Source organism: Rhinoraja longicauda, chromosome 8 (genome assembly GCF_053455715.1).
Source record: "Rhinoraja longicauda isolate Sanriku21f chromosome 8, sRhiLon1.1, whole genome shotgun sequence".
In the NCBI taxonomy this organism is placed as follows: domain Eukaryota; kingdom Metazoa; phylum Chordata; class Chondrichthyes; order Rajiformes; family Arhynchobatidae; genus Rhinoraja; species Rhinoraja longicauda.
Window position 1 is genome coordinate 60192371 of NC_135960.1, and position 16814 is coordinate 60209184.

At 43.0% G+C, this 16814-nt stretch overlaps 1 protein-coding gene across 1 annotated transcript in view; it reads left to right on the plus strand.

Moving 5' to 3' along the window:
• The window catches only part of LOC144596022 (uncharacterized), a 114652-nt gene extending 101988 nt beyond the window's left edge, over positions 1 to 12664 (plus strand). The window contains exons 44-51 of the mRNA XM_078404093.1: positions 2171 to 2224; positions 2352 to 2459; positions 4758 to 4811; positions 6060 to 6167; positions 7637 to 7922; positions 10438 to 10628; positions 11271 to 11513; positions 11689 to 12664. Coding sequence (XP_078260219.1) covers positions 2171 to 2224; positions 2352 to 2459; positions 4758 to 4811; positions 6060 to 6167; positions 7637 to 7922; positions 10438 to 10628; positions 11271 to 11513; positions 11689 to 11835 — 1191 coding nt within the window. The 3' untranslated portion in view covers positions 11836 to 12664. The remainder of the gene's footprint in view (positions 1 to 2170; positions 2225 to 2351; positions 2460 to 4757; positions 4812 to 6059; positions 6168 to 7636; positions 7923 to 10437; positions 10629 to 11270; positions 11514 to 11688) is intronic.
• The last annotated feature ends 4150 nt before the right edge of the window (positions 12665 to 16814 follow it).

Below are 16814 nucleotides of genomic sequence, written 5' to 3' on the forward strand. Positions count from 1 at the left end.
GGTTCCCAGGCCCCCACTCCCTCATTTTCACCATGGATGTCCAGTCACTCTACACTTCCATCCCCCACAAGGATGGTCTCGAAGCCCTCCGTTTCTTCCTCGACCGTAGAACCAGCCAATCCCCATCGACCAACACTCTCCTCCGCCTAGCAGAGCTGGTTCTTACCCTCAACAACTTCTCCTTTGACTCCTCCCACTTCCTCCAAACCAGAGGCGTAGCTATGGGCACTCGCATGGGCCCTAGCTACGCCTGCCTCTTTGTTGGGTACGTCGAACAATCCCTGTTCCAGACGTACACTGGCCCCATCCCCGAACTCTACCTCCGCTACATCGACGACTGCATTGGTGCTACCTCTTGCACCCATGCAGAACTCACTGACTTTATACACTTCACCTCCAATTTCCATCCTGCCCTTAAATATACCTGGACTATCTCTGACATCTCCCTCCCGTTTCTGGACCTCACCATCTCCATCGCAGGAGAAAAACTAGTGACGGACATTTATTACAAGCCCACCGACTCGCACAGCTATCTGGACTACACTTCTTCCCACCCGGTCCCCTGCACAAAGTCTATCCCTTACTCCCAATTCCTCCGTCTACGCCGCATCTGCGCCTGGGATGAGGTGTTTCACACTAGGGCTTCCGAGATGTCCTCGTTTTTCAGAAAACGGGGCTTCCCCTCCTCCATTATAGATGAGGCTCTCACTAGGGTCTCTTCTACATCCCGCAGCTCCGCTCTTGCTCCCCATCCCCACACTCGCAACAAGGACAGGATCCCCCTCGTTCTCACCTTCCACCCCACCAGCCAGCGGATCCAACATATTATCCACCAACATTTCCGTCACCTACAACAGGGCCCCACCACTGGCCATATCTTCCCATCCCCTCCCCTCTCTGCGTTCCGCAGAGACCGTTCCCTCCGCAACTCCCTGGTCCACTCGTCCCTTCCTACCCAAACCACCCTAACCCCGGGCACTTTCCCTTGCAACCGCACGAGATGCAACACCTGTCCCTTTACCTCCCCCCTCAACTCCATCAAAGGACCCAAACATTCTTTCCAGGTGAGACAGAGGTTCACCTGCACCTCCTCCAACCTCATCTATTGCATCCGCTGCTCTAGATGTCAACTTATCTATATCGGCGAAACCAAGCGCAGGCTCGGCGATCGCTTCGCTGAACACCTGCGCTCGGTCCGCATTAACGCAACTGATCTCCCGGTGGCCCAGCACTTTAACTCCCCCTCCCATTCCCAGTCTGACCTCTCTGTCATGGGCCTCCTCCAGTGCCATAGTGAGGCCCGCCGGAAATTGGAGGAGCAGCACCTCATATTTCGCCTGGGCAGTTTGCGGCCCGGTGGTATGAACGTCGACTTCTCCAACTTCAGATAGCTCCTCTGTCCCTCCCTTCCCCTCCTCCTTCCCAGATCTCCCTCTATCTTCCTGTCTCCACCTATATCCTTCCTTTGTCCCACCCCCGACATCAGTGTGAAGAAGGGTCTCGACCCGAAACGTCACCCATTCCTTCTCTCCCGAGATGCTGCCTGACCTGCTGAGTTACTCCAGCATTTTGTGAATAAATCTAAGAGCATTCTGACCTATTTGAGCATTTGGTTGATATGTTTGAAAATTAAAAAGACAATTGAAGAAATAAAAATCTCCTTTTTAAAATTACATTTCAATAGCTGTCTAAAACAAATGATTGAACACCTATTGTGCAAGAAGAATTAATTCATTTACAGACCATTAATGAATGTTGCTGATAATGCCAGCATTTTTCATTCCATATTGCCCCTAAACTGTGGTGAAAATAAAGATTCAATCTCATTGGCAAATCTGGGGTTACAGTAAGACTAGGTCAAGTAAGAATAGCAGACTTCTTCCCATAACAGATGTTAATGAACCAAAGTGTTTTTAGCACAATTATGCAATTATTTTTTAAAACACATTAAAATTCTGAATTTATTTCATTACTGGAGTTTGAATCTCACCATCTGTGGAATTTAATTTTGTATCCCAGATCAATGATCCAATACTTGCAGGTCGACTAACTTAATAGATATGTGGACAGCATAGTAGTTAACTGCTTTCAGAGCTTTTTTTAGTTTTGGAATGAACTAAGGCCAGATTGTTCTGAACTTCTTGTTTCTCGTTCCTTTGGTATCTTTCAGGGGCCTCCAGGTTCACAAGGTCCTCAAGGTCCATCTGGGTCAGTTGGACATGCGGTAAATTAACCATGGTCTCTTTTTCAAAATTGCCTGAAATAAACACACAAACTTTCAATAATGTTTATTAAAGTAATGTCAGATCTTTTCTAAGCCCTGTGATTTAATAAGTTTGTCCATTTCCTAGGGCCCTCCCGGTTCACATGGTAAAAAGGGTGAACCTGGACCATCTGGTATGAATGGCATCAAGGGTCACCAAGGTCATCCTGGGCCGCTAGGTATTCACGGGCCACCTGTAAGTATTTTATGCTTGGGCTTGAACTTATAACAAAGCCATGCATCTCCAGAACTAATTTGCACTAAACTAATTTGCTCATGATAGATATATTACTGTGCAAATGTATGTTAATCACAGATTCGATCTTCAAATTTAGTTTCCTCTTGGGATAATTTTCATGACTCAAAGGTTGTCATGGCATAGTACAGAGGTTTTAAAAGAAAAGAGTTATAGATGTTAGACACAAAATGCTGGTGTAACTCAGTGGATCAGGCACCATCTTTGGAGGAAAGGAATAGATGACGTTTAGGGTCAAGACCTTTCTTCAGATGAGTCAATTCCATATCCATTTAGCTAACTCTCTGGATCTCACGCGATCTAACCTTCCTGAGTAGGTTACCACACAGCACCTTATTCAAGGTATTACTGAAATCCATATAGACAACATCTACAGTCTTGCCCTTGTCAACCTTTTTGGTCACATCTTCAAAACACTCAATCAAATTCATGAGACATGATCTCCCATGCACAAAGCCATGCTGACAATCCCCAACTATCCCCCATCTTTTCAAATGAATGTATCACATATCCCTTGGAATCCTCTCTAGTAACCTTTCTGCCACAGACATTAAGTCTCGTTTTTCACCTCCTTCAGACCTACCACGTGTAATTCATTAAATGCCTTAGTTAGCATCCTGATTGACCCTTGTATTTACATATCTTCTGTATTCCACTCCATCTTTTCAATTGTTTCTTTTGTGTGGTTCAGTGGGTGTCAGGGGTTATGGGGAGAAGGCAGGGGGATGGGGTTGAGCTGGAAAGCTAGATCTGCCATAATTGATTGGCAGAGTAGACTTGATGGGCCAAATGGCCTAATTCTTCTCCTATAACTTATGAACTTGTGTATGCCTGTGTTACTTCATTGAATTCTAAAGGTTAATTGGGGCTCTAAATACATGTATTGTTTCCATGCATTTTCAAATTAAAAATGTTGAAATTTAGCATATTCTTTTCTCAGCTGGTGACAAACACTGCCCAAAATGACAATTGCAACCAACACATTTAAAACTTTGGTTCGGCCATATTGCGCACAGTTCTGTTCACTGCATTGCAGGAAATATGTGGAAGCTTTGGAGAGGTTTGCCTGAATAAGTGGGTAGTGGCTACATGGTTGAACAAACTTAGACTGTTCCTCTGGAGCATTGGGTATACTACAGGCCCTCGATGGGTCAATGGAAATTAGAAGAGCAAATAAGCTAGGATATTGCAGGAAGCTGCAGGACTGATAAGGGTGTCATAGTAAGGGATTTTAACTTTCCCATTATTGACTGGAACTGTCATATGCAAAAGATTTAGACGGGACAGAATTTGTCCAGTGTGTTCAGGAAAGTTTCCTCAGGCTATATATAGAGGGCACTACAGGGGAGAGGGCAACACTTGATCTAGCCTTGGGAAATTGGGAGGGGCAAGTAGATGAAGTGTTTGTGGAAGGGTCTTTTGGGACCAGCGACCACTGTTCTATTAGATTTAAGACGATTATGGATAAAGGGTGGGCCGGAGTCTAACTTGAGGCAAGACCAATTTTAGTAGTTTTAGACAGAAACTCACTTAGGTTGATTGGAGCAGATTGTTTGCAGGAAAAGGAACATCTGGAAAGTAGGACCTTGGTTGGCATGGGCAAGCTGAGCTGATGGGCCTGTTTCCGTGCTGTATGACTCCATAAGTGGATTGGGTAAGGTGGAACAGCAGTGAGTAGATAGGATAGAGAGTAGAGAGTGATAGGTACCTGGAATGCCTTGCCAGGGGTGGTGGTGGAAGCAGATAGGAGAGTGTCATTTAAGATGTTTTAAGATTGATATACAGATATGCAGAAATGTTGGGATACGCAGCGTTTGGAGGCAAAAAAGATTAGTTTAATTCGGCACAGGCATTGTACAACAAAAGACCTGTTCCTGTGCTGTACTAGTAAATGCTCTAATTCTGTAAAAGGCAACCTAATTTCCTCCACACTAGGTGTGCCTATCCACCAAATGCAAATCATACAGTTCATCTCACCCCCCGAATGCAGCAGTGGGCAGAAGATACTCATACCATTGCAACTGTATTTAAAATGGTGAAACAATTCTTTATTTTGGATAGACACAAAAAGCTGGAGTAACTCAGTGGGTCAGACCGCAACTCTGGAGAAAAGGAATAGGTGACGTTTTGGGTTGAGACCCTTGTCCAGACAATTAGTTTTCTCCAAATATTCTGTTTGCAATTTTTCACTATCCTTTTGTCCTTGTTGGAAACAAAAACTATTTTCTTTCTTTCTAGGGTTCAGCTGGGGAATCAGGTTCACCTGGAAACCCTGGAGGTCAAGGTCCAAGAGTGAGTAAAGTGAACAAGTTTATAGACGTCATTACTATTAATTGGTAATTGAATCTTGATGATTTTGTACATGGGCCGTGGAAATAGGTTTGGATTTGTAATTTCACTATTACGAAGAATATTCCCTCAACATTTCTGAAGCTTGGCAAATTATGAAATGTGATTAAACAGCAAAATCATTATGAAATTGACAATAGTTGAAAGGCAGGTATAACAAGGTGAGGGTGATTAAGCAGCCATTCATCTGTGAGCCTGGTTCATTATTCAATCTGATCATCGCTGTCCCAGAATTCATAAAAATGGGTCAGGAACAATATTTCTAATGGCTCAATAATACAATTGAATAATTCTATTGAACCAATTGGTTGTTAATTATTCCCAAGGCCCCTGCTTTAATGACTGCTACTGCTAATATCTATGGAAACATTCATATTCATGCAAAAAAAGAGAAAGGACAGACTAAAATGAACAGAATTCCATGTTATTTTCCTGTATGCAGTAGCTTTGTGTCATTATACTTGCACTGCCAGGCTTCATTCCATTCTCTTCCACCTTTAGGCCTCATTCACTACCTCTTTTTTTTATATCAAAGGATGTTTGGACTGTTTCAATTTAACATTAGACTTTTACAGTAGGTCTAAAAACAACAAAGCATTCTCAATACTCTCAATGAAGGGCAACGTTTTCCCCATACAGGGATTGTGGGTATATGGAACAAGCTGCCAGAGGAAGAGATAGAGCAGATGTAGTTGCAATATATTAAAGACATTTTGACAGGTACAGGGAAAGGTGTAGAGGGACATGGCAAAGTGCAGGCAGAGAGGCCTAATCAATATTCAATTTGGTTGGCATGGAGTTAGATTCTTGGTACTGATCACCTTGACAAAGATAACCTGCCTTTCGAACGTTTGTCAAGCGGATAGATGGCTCTCGCCCAAGGCCAAAATGTAGCATCCAACAACTCTAGAGCTCTCACCCAGAGTATTGCTAGATAATTCCAGCCGTGAAATAATCACCAGAACCAGCTACAGGTTCTCCATTAGAACATACACAATTACTTCAGCCAGGGAGCCGAGAGGGTGATGCCACTTAGAATACATCTAGTGAATAGAACGGTTGGTGCTGATAGCTGCACTTTAATGATGATTGTTGTGTTTATGAGGTTGGCATGTTCTCTCTGTATTGTACTAATCACACATTATGATGTTTGCATACCCGTTCTCCGATTGTATTTTAAAATGTTTCAAGGGTCCTCCGGGTTCAAACGGCTCTCCTGGCAAGGACGGGAACAGTGGCTATCCTGGCGCGATAGGTTCTCCTGGTCTACGTGGAACACGAGGAGAAGATGGTACCTCTGTAAGTGCACACAAAATCATGGTGTAGAGCTGGTGAGGATTAGGAACATGTATTCCTGGCTGCAGATATGTGAGGAAAACAGATACTAAATATGGGATAGCGGTATTGGTTTTTAGATTTAGATTTAGAGATACAGCGCAGAAGCAGGCCCTTCGGCCCATCGGGTCCACGCCGCCCAACGATCCCCGCACATTAACGCTATCCTACGCCCACTAGGGACAATTTTTACATTTGCCCAGCCAATTAACCTACAAACCTGTACGCCTTTGGAGTGTGGGAGGAAACCGAAGATCTCGGAGAAAACCCACGCAGGTCACGGGGAGAACGTACAAACTCTGTACAGTACAGCACCCGTAGTCAGGATCGAACCTGAGTCTCCGGCGCTGCATTCGCTGTAAGGCAGCAACTCTACTGCTGCGCCACCGTGCCGCCCATGATCAAAGAATACTTGGCATCATGTTTGGAACAAACATTGCAGGTTGCCTAGGTATCGGCTGAAATGATTTCAAGTGCAAGTACCATATTTTAGAAGGGAGGTTAAGATTTTGAAGAGGGCACAGGGGATGAAAAGGTTCAATTATGTGAAGAAGCCAAAGTTGGTCCTTTAAAGCAGAATAAAGTGGTCACTGCCGTCAGAGCTTTTGCAAAAGTAATTGAGAGCATAAATCCTTCTTGCAGCATTATTGCGATTGTACCAAAGTATCTCACATGCAAATAAGAACTAAAGAATTATGGCCACATATAATATGTTCTGCTACGTTTTCAGAAACCTGGTAACCAATTTGCACACAATTAATTCCGGCAAACAGACATGTACAATGGCAGATAATTTGCTGACGCAAGGATAAATATTACGCGGTCCATTTTCCTTGCTGTTTCTGAAATACTACAGAAAAATAGGGAGGATCCAGTTTAACATGTTATTCAAAAGGCAATGTGTCAAAGCATCTCAAATTCAACATGTCTCAAGTTGTACAACACACTCGGTACCACGTTAATTGTTGTGTTCAAGTATCTGGTTTACGACAAACAACAGTCAGATTCCGAGATGAGAATGAAAGCACAATTGACAGTTTTTGGTGGTAGTAAAGCAGGTGAACAGATCAATAAATCAAGGGTCCTCCAGGGTTAATTGGCTCTCATGATAAAGTCGGGAACAATGGCTATCCTGGCACGATAGGTCACAGAACAGGTGGCAAATACTAGGTGATGAAGTGAGAAAACATTAGATTATACAGCAGGTAATGATTGGATAGAGTGGATTCATAGCAACATTGAAAAGAGAGCCATTCAAATAATTGAAGAGGAAATAAATATAAAGTATGGGAAAGAGTAGGGTTGTGTGATTGTCCACATGGACTGAATGATTCCTTCAGCACTATTTAATTTTCTGATATTTATATAATTCTCAATCTGTTACACGTTGTGTCCATTGACTGTTCCCTGACAAATGAGTTTTTCCTCCACAGGGTCCTCCTGGTAATCATGGTCCAACAGGCCATCCTGGCCCACCTGGTCCTCCTGGGCCGTGTTGTTCAGACCCACTAATCAGGCCAATAGAGAAGGGTGGTGGGTATGAAGGCTATTATGGCGATCAGCCTGGTGAACCTGCCACGGTGAAGGTTGAAGACATAATGGCTGCTCTGAAATCTCTAAACAGCCGAATGGAAACTCTGCTGAGCCCGGACGGATCACAACAAAGCCCAGCGCCCAGTTGCCGAGATTTAAAAAATTGTCATCCAGAATTCAAGAGTGGTAAGCGTGCCAGTCCGCAAAATAGTCACGTTATAATGAACTTCATCCGGTAGACTATAGAAATGTATGATTATGGGCAATTGCCACTATTCCACTAACAATTCATACAAACATAGGAAGCTCTTGCCCAGAGTAGGTGAATCGAGGACCAGAGGACATGGGTTTAAAGGTGAAGGGAAAAAGATTTAATAGGAATCTGAGGGATAACTTTTTTCACACAAAGGTTGGTGGGTATATGGAATGAGCTGCCAGAGGGCGTAGTTGAGGCAGGGATTATTCCAACGTTTAAGAACATTTGGACATGTACATGGATAGGACAGGTTTGGAGGGATTTGGGCCAAATGCGGGCAGGTGGGACTAGTGCAGATGGGACATGTTGGCTGGTGTGGGCAAGTTGGACCGAAGGGCCCGTTTCCACGCTGTATCACTCTATCACTCCAAAATGACTTGCAAGTTCATTGAGGCTAGCGCACATTGATGTGAGTCAAACACATTGCTTAAGAGTTTCTTACTTCCTTCTTCCTACTCTGACTCTTGCAGCCATCTGTGCCTGTAATCTCTGCATTAGTTAGTAGCGGCAGCACATTGTACTGCTGCTCCACAATTTATTTTCAGTTACTCTGAATACACCTAGTTTTCAAAAATTAACAGGGTATGAAAATGTGAGGCATAAATCTTTTCGGAGATGGGTAAAAAGGAAAAAAAAGAAAAATTAGGATCAACAAGGAGAGAAAATCCCATGGCAACTCTATTGATCAAAGCAATGCACACCGGGATTATTCATTATCCATTTGAGACTTCTTTAATTATTGTTTTGACAGAGCTATTTTGATTCTCACAGGCTTTATAAAGGCCTGTCAAGCCTTTTTAACGGTTAATGTAGATGTTTGATTTGTCTGAACAACAGTGCATTTTCAGCAAGGCATTAAGATTTGTATAGCCATAAAGAGTAGGATTAGGATTTACAGCTCTTCAAATCTTCTCACCTTCCAAAAAAATGTGATCAATGATGATCTATCTTTTTCTGCCCATTCCCATTTTTCTTTTCAGTGATTAGGCATCAAAATCCTATGATACCCTATGAAGTTAGGTTATTATTGTCACGTGCACTAAGATAATAAGTGAAAAACTTTGTGCGCCATCCATCAAAATCATACAATACAATCAAACCATACACAAGTAAAAAGAGAAAAATAGCATCCTGTGGCGGTCCCTGGGGATCAGGCCACTCCTTGGGTCAGCCCCCTCGTCACTTGACGGACAGGCGTAAGGGGTTAAAGGTCAGCCCGTTGGGAGGTGTGGTTCATCCCTAGGTGGACTATGCTGTGAACAGGAGCTCACAGCCTTATAAAGACCGTTAACTAAACCTGCCTGGCGTCCTGCCTGTTCTCTGGCCTCCGCCAGGCCACTACAATACTGTAGTATAGTGTCACAGTTACAGGGAAATGTTAGAATCACAGAGAAAATACAGATTAAAAATGCAAGTCCACAATGAGATCGGTTGGGAGATCGGAATAACGTTCCTACTGATGAGAGGACAGTGTCATCGGCAAACTTGTAAATGGAGTCAGAGCAGAATATGGAGGCAGAGTCATGAGTGTATTGCGAATACAGTAGGGGATTGCGAATACTTTGTTGTGGGGCGCCAGTGTTAGGAATTATCGCGGAAGACGTTTTATCACCTGACTTCACTGTTTGTGGACTATGGGTCAGGAAGTCGAGGATCCAGTTGCAGATTCTTCGGTACAGCAGTTTGGAAATGAATTTGGTTGGGATTATGGTGTTGATGGTGGAGCTATAGTCAATAAATAGGAGTTCTGATGTAGGCAGCTTTTTCTATAGATACTAGACCAAGTGGACCCGTTGGGCCCAAACCTCTCCTGCATTGTTGCAGCACCCTATCCTCCCCCCCTCCCCTCTCTCCTCAACTCCCCTCTCCCTTCTCCCCCACTCCCTCCTCCCCTCCTTTTAAACTTTAAAATGTGAATAACTTAAAAAATATAACACCGATTTCAATAAAACTACTTGCATTATTACTAAAGTGACAATGGTGAGTAAGGTGGGCCTAAAATTGTCACGCTATCGTGTACCGTTTTGGCTGAAGTTCAGTCACAAACAAGATAACAAACAAGAGTTTTAGTATATAGATATTCCAAGGATGAATGTATAGAGTATAGACACCTTTCTTTCTCACACTTTTCTTAAATAACAGATCAGCCATCCCAAGAATCAACATGGTTAACATCTGCTGTACTTCCTCTGTTTACCCAAACCATCAATGCATGCTGGTTTATGTAAATGTCCTCTAAAATGTTTTTGCTCACTCATTTAGTTCGTCTGTATCCCCCATTGTATCATCACCACTCATTCTTCCGTTGAGGAATTCACCTTGTATGGATTTTCTTTAAATGCAACCAAATGGAAAGAGTAATTGTACTGTATTTTAAGCCGTTGAAATGCTTTAAATCCGGTCTGAGAGCACAGTAATAGTTATGGTTTCATATCCACAATATAGGGGAGTACTGGATTGATCCTAATCAAGGCTGCAAGACTGATGCCATCAAGGTGCACTGCAACATGGACACTGGTGAGACCTGTGTGTCTCCCAACCCCAGCAATGTCCCTCGTAAGAACTGGTGGCCAAACCAGAATAGTCACAGCAAGAAGCACGTGTGGTTTGGCGACTCCATAGATGGTGGTTTCCATGTACGTTATGTTGAATTATGAGGCAATGTAGCATGTTAAAGGGAATGTGGTCAAAGCAATTATATTGGAGTTTATGTCTGAATGACATCCATGACCATGTTAACAAGTGTGGTAACGTTTGAAAATTCAAACTACAATTCATAATTTGGAAATCTCAAATTAATTTCAGTCAGAAACAAATGGGCATTGGTCTAATATCACAGGAAACCAGCTGGTTGCTTTTACTTTATAAATGTGAATATATTTTAGGATCAGAATATGCTCATGATCCTCTTTGGAAAGCTCATTTGGGAAAATGAGGAACAAGGGTTGAATTTTTTTTGCCCTACGCACAAACAATTTCATAATCATTCCACAGCCTGTGTTTCATAACAATAAAAAAAATCACGCCTGATACACAAGTGGGTTGTTGGTTAACAGCTGTTTGGGAGAAAGTTCAATTCTATCTTTGGATTGAGGGCTAAGGCCTTTTGTGCTTTGATAAACATGATTTTGTTCCAAAAATCAAAACAATCTTTATTATTATCACTGTTTCAATGTCAGAATGCTAATGTTAACGGTGATACCCACAGCCTGAGAATGACAAATTAAAAATGTGATCTGAATTGAAAAAACTCATTGTAAAATGTTCTGTTTCCACAGTTTAGCTATGGTGACCCCTCTGTGTCAGAAGATATTGTTGAAATCCAAATAGCATTCCTTCGAATTCGATCTTCCCGAGCTTCCCAGAATATCACCTACCACTGTAGGAACAGTATTGCTTACATGGACTACAAGAATGGAAACGTAAAACAAGCTATAAAACTGATGAGCTCGGCTGATGTTGAACTCAAAGCTGAAGGAAACAATAAGTTCACATATAATGTCCTGGAAGATGGATGTGCTGTAAGTAACACACAAGATAATATACCGCATATATCTTGCGTTGTACCACCATAGCTTACAAATATGTTTGAAATCAAAATCCTCCATTCATAGCTCACATTTATTCAGTGTTATTACTTCAACACTTGCCAGTTAGAACGTAAAGTAAAAGTTGAACTTTTCTGTTTGCCTACAGAACCACACAGCAGAATGGGGCAAGACAATCTTTGAGTACCGAACACGGAAAACTGTTCATCTGCCAATTGTTGACATTGCGCTTTTCGATATTGGTGGAGAGGATCAGGAATTTGGTGTTGAGATTGGGCCTGTCTGCTTCTTGTAAAACTGAAGGCAGTTTGAACAATTGATTTCCAGCACGCAACCAAAAAAGGGCTGATTCCTAACGACCCTGCACTTACTTGCTTGTGTTTGAAGCTACCAGGACAACGTTCTAAATCAGTTAATTATTTCGATTAAAAATTATAGAATATATCAGACAATGGAATAAAAACAAATGTCACATGTGTACAAATAACTACTGCTGTCTGTTGTTAACACTGGGGTGAAATCAGGTGCAATATTACAGTGTACCAAACATTCCCAGTTGCAGATTTGATCTGGCCCTTCTTTCTTATTAAGAAACTAGCTGCATTTAAAACTTACCCAGCTTCAACTACCTCGCCATAGACAGAAACTGGGATAAGTTTGATGCTCCCAAGAAAACATTGCACTAAAAAATCTAAAGCCTCAATGTCTGGATACAGAGCTAAATGTCTCCAATAGCAATAAATTTGAGGATGACTCAACAAATGCAACAAGTGAAAATGTGCTCCTTTATTGGTGTTGCTGGCAGCAGACCAAATGCAAGAGTAATTGTTTGAAGTACCTATAATTAACTCTGTGCTCAGCCTTTTGTCCGCATTCTTCAGGCAATTTTGCCTTAAAAACTGGTGCTATTTTGGGTATGACCCATTAAAATGTTGAAATCGGACATTATTTCTAGCTTCTGCAGTAATAATTTTCATTGGTCTCATAATTACGATTCATTTATTCACTGGTCAATGCAAGATCAGTGGCTTTGCAAGCCATTACTAAGGGAAAAGGGTTCATCCTTTTTTGATTCAAATATGTAACATGAAATCAGGTATTTTCTATGATAGTGTTTTGAATACTTATGCCATAAAAGAAATAAATAAAGTGTATTTAAAAAAAAAAGTTTTGTTTTGGTTACTTATACTAGGAATCGTGCAACAAAACGTTTCATGATCACAGCGATTAAACTTTTGTATAGGTATCACAAAAACCTGGAGTAACTCAGCAGGTCAGGCAGCATCTCAGGAGAGAAGGAATTGGTGACGTTTCGGGTCAAGACCCTTCTTCAGAGTCATAACATCATTGTCAGAATGTCATACAGCATGGAAACAGGCCCCTCAGACCAACGTGCCCATGCCAAGATGTCCCATCTACACTACATGAACCTTTTGAAATAAAGTACATGAACTTTCCCTCTCCATGTATTTGGCCAAATGTCTTTTAAAAGTCATCATGGCACCTGCTCGTCCCACATACCACTCTCTAGGTGAAAAGGTTGCCACTCGGGTTCCAATTAAATCTTTCCACTTTCACCTTAAACTTTTGTTCTCTTGTTCTTGATTATCCTACTCTGGGTAAAAATCTCTGTGCATCTACCCCATCTAGTTCCTTCATGATCTTATACACCTTTATAAGATCATCCTTTAGCATCCTGCACTCCCAAGAAATAACGTCCTAACCTGCCCAACCTCTCCCTATAACTCAGGCCCTCAAGTCCTGACAACATCCTCATAAATCCTCTCTGCACCATATCCAGCTTAACTCCATCTTTTCGATAGAATGGCGACCAAAAATGAAACAGTACTGCAAATGTGGCTTCACCAATGTCCTGTGCAACTGTAATGTAATATCCCAAGTTCTATACTCAATAATCTAACTGATGAAGGCCAATGTGCAGAAAGCCTTCTTGACTACCGTACCTAATTGTGACGCCACTTTTAAGGAACTATGTACCTGCACACCTAAAACCCTCTGCTCTCTAACACTCCCCAGAGCCCTGCCATTTACCCTCTTTTTTAATGTACATAAAATCTCTCTGGATTTCCCTTTATATCATCTGCCAGTGCAATCTGCCTGTTTTGCCCTCCTGATTTTCCTCAGAAGTCTGCTCCTCAGTTCCTGAAACTCCTCAGGAGATCAAGAGATACACTTGATCCCAGCTGCCCATCCCTTTCACCCAGCCTCCTTTTTCCTAACCAGCACCTCAATTTTTCTCATCATCCACACTTCCTCATTCCCACCTGCTTTGCCCTTCACTCTAACAGGAATATGCATACCCTGAACTCTTGTCATCACTTTTAAAACATTCCACTTTCCCGATATTCCTTTGCCAGCAACCGACCTACTCCAATCAACGTGAGCAAATTCCTGTCTAATACCATCAAATTTGGCATTGTCCTAATTCAGAATTTTAACTCGTGGGCCCGTCCTGTCTTTATTCATGAGTATCTTAAAGCTAATAGAACACTGATTTCTGGTCCCCAAATGGTTCACTCACAAACACATCAGTCACTTGCCTTTCCCAATTCACTAAGAGTAGATCAGGCTTTGCCCGCTCCCATGTAAGGCCCTCTACATATTCCTTGAGGAAGTTTTTCTGAACACATTTGATAAATTACACCTCTTTTAAGCCTTTTGCACTATGATGGTCCCAGTCTATATTGTGAAAGTTACTGTAAATTCCATACTATGACTATCTTATTAGTTTTGCAGCTACCTGCAATCTCCTGTCATATTTACACTTCTAATTCCTGTTGACAGTTTGGAAGTCTGTAGTATACTCCAATAAAAGGTAATCATCTTTTTATTCCTCAGCTCCACCCATTCACTGAATAAACTACCAGTAATGTCATTTCAAACTACTGCTGTGATGTTCTCCTTAATCAATATAGCAACACCCCCTCCTCTTTCATCTTCAACTGTATCTCTCCTGTAGATAGATAGATAGATAGATAGATAGATAGATAGATAGATAGATAGATAGATAGATAGATAGATAGATAGATAGATAGATAGATAGATAGATAGATAGATAGATAGATAGATAGATAGATAGATAGATAGATAGATAGATAGATAGATAGATAGATAGATAGATAGATAGATAGATAGATAGATAGATAGATAGATAGATAGATAGATAGATAGATAGATAGATAACTTTATTTGTCATCCAATAGTGGACGAAATTCGGTCACCCACAGTCCAACAATAAAAGCACTAAATATGCATTCAAATTACACAACCCCAAAACCCCCAAAACACAGTCCAACAACAAAAGCATTAAACAGGCACCAAAATTACCCAACCCCAAAAACACACAAAAAAAGAAACATCCATCAAAGAAACATCCATCACAGTGAGTCTCCTCCAGTCCTCTCCTCACTGTGATGGAAGGCCACAATGTCTTTCCCTTCTCCCGCTGTCCTCGCCCGCAGTCAGGTTGTTGTGGTTGCAGGCCGCACCGGACGGTCCACAGCGGGCCAAGCCCAAGGCGCGTCGCGTCGCAGCCGCTCCCGCAGCCTCCGAAGACGGCCGGCTCCGCCGATGATAAGTCCGATCCGGGGCGGGCGAACACGCTGCTGCTGCCGCTGTTGTTGCACGTCGGGGCGGTCGTGGCTCCCGACATTGAAGCCCCCGCCCAGCAGAGAAATATCCCGCGGCCATCCTAGGCCGCGCCGGACGGTGAAATGTCCGCGACCCAAGCCCCGCGATCCAGGGCGGGCGAACACGCTGCCGCTGCCGGAGCTCCCGATGTCGGCATCCACGCGGCCCGAGCCTAAGGCGAGTCGCAGCCGCTCCCGCAGCCTCCGAAGACGGCCGGCTCCGGTGGTGGTAAGTCCGATCCGCGGGCTCTGCGAACCAGAGCCCTGGAGGCCGACAGCTCCAGGAGTTGGGCCGATGGTAGGCCGCAGCAGGAACGGAGACAACACCCAGAAAACAAAGGTCGGGTCCCCGTTCGGAAGGGATACATATCTACAATGTTACAGTTCCCCCCCTCCCCCCCACACACACACACACACACAAACAAACACAAAAACACCACATCACAACTACAATTAAGACAAACAAAACCAACAAAAACACAAGACAAATGGACCGCAGGTGTAGCCGCAGCTGCTAGGGCAGCGCCGCCATGTGTACCCTGGAACATTAAGCTGCTAGTCCTCTCCCTCTCTTAACCAGGTTTCCATACAGCCTACAAAATCCCAGTTGTACATACCTATCCATACCCTGAGTTTAACCACCTTACCTGTCAGGCCTCTTGCATTAAAATGTGCAATTCAATACAGCCGCCGCCTTCACTCCCTGCCATGCTCCCGCCCATTCTGTACATAATCCTTATCCCTCCGTTCCCAGCAAATCTATGCGCATATTCAAAAGTTTCCTAAAAGACGCTATCGTATCTACCTCGACCACCATCCCCGCAGTGTGTTCTAGGCACTGCCGTTAAACTTTGTCCCTCTTACCTTATAGCTGATCCCTCCGGTATTTATAAGAACATAACTGCAGATGCTGGTACAAATCGAAGGTATTTATTCACAAAATGCTGGAGTAACTCAGCAGGTCAGGCAGCATCTCGGGAGAGAAGGAATGGGCGACGTTTCGGGTCGAGACCCTTCTTCAGACTTCTTCTCTGGTATTTGATTTTTCCTTGCTGGGAAAAAGGATTACGAACTAATTCCAAACTCTTGCTCCATGTTCATGGATTACAACTCCTCACACACTGATTCATTACTTTAAACAGTATGGGCTTTCTGTCTTCACCACAGTTCCAGATCATTATGTGACAAAAAATTACTAATCTAATTATTTTAACAATTAGCAGATCTAAGCTTCCTATTTAATGCTTTTTTGTTAAGAGAAATAAGTTGTCCCTGTTCATCCTATGTTTGTGCACCTCACATCTCAGACCCCTCCCCCCAGACTCTCAGCATAGGAGCACCGCAAGGCTGCGTACTCTTCCCTCTCCTTTACCGTCTACACCAATGACTGCACCTCCACAGACTCCTCTGTCAAGCTTCAAGCTTGCGGACAACACAACCCTGATTGGACTGATCCAGGATGGGGAAGAATCTGCCTACAGACAGGAAGTGACACAGCTGGCATCCTGGTGCCTTCACAACAACCTGGAGCTCAATGCTCTTAAGACAGTGGAATTGATTGTATACTTTAGGAGAGCTCCCCCTCCCCTCCCCCCACTCACCATCAACAACATCTCAGTCACAT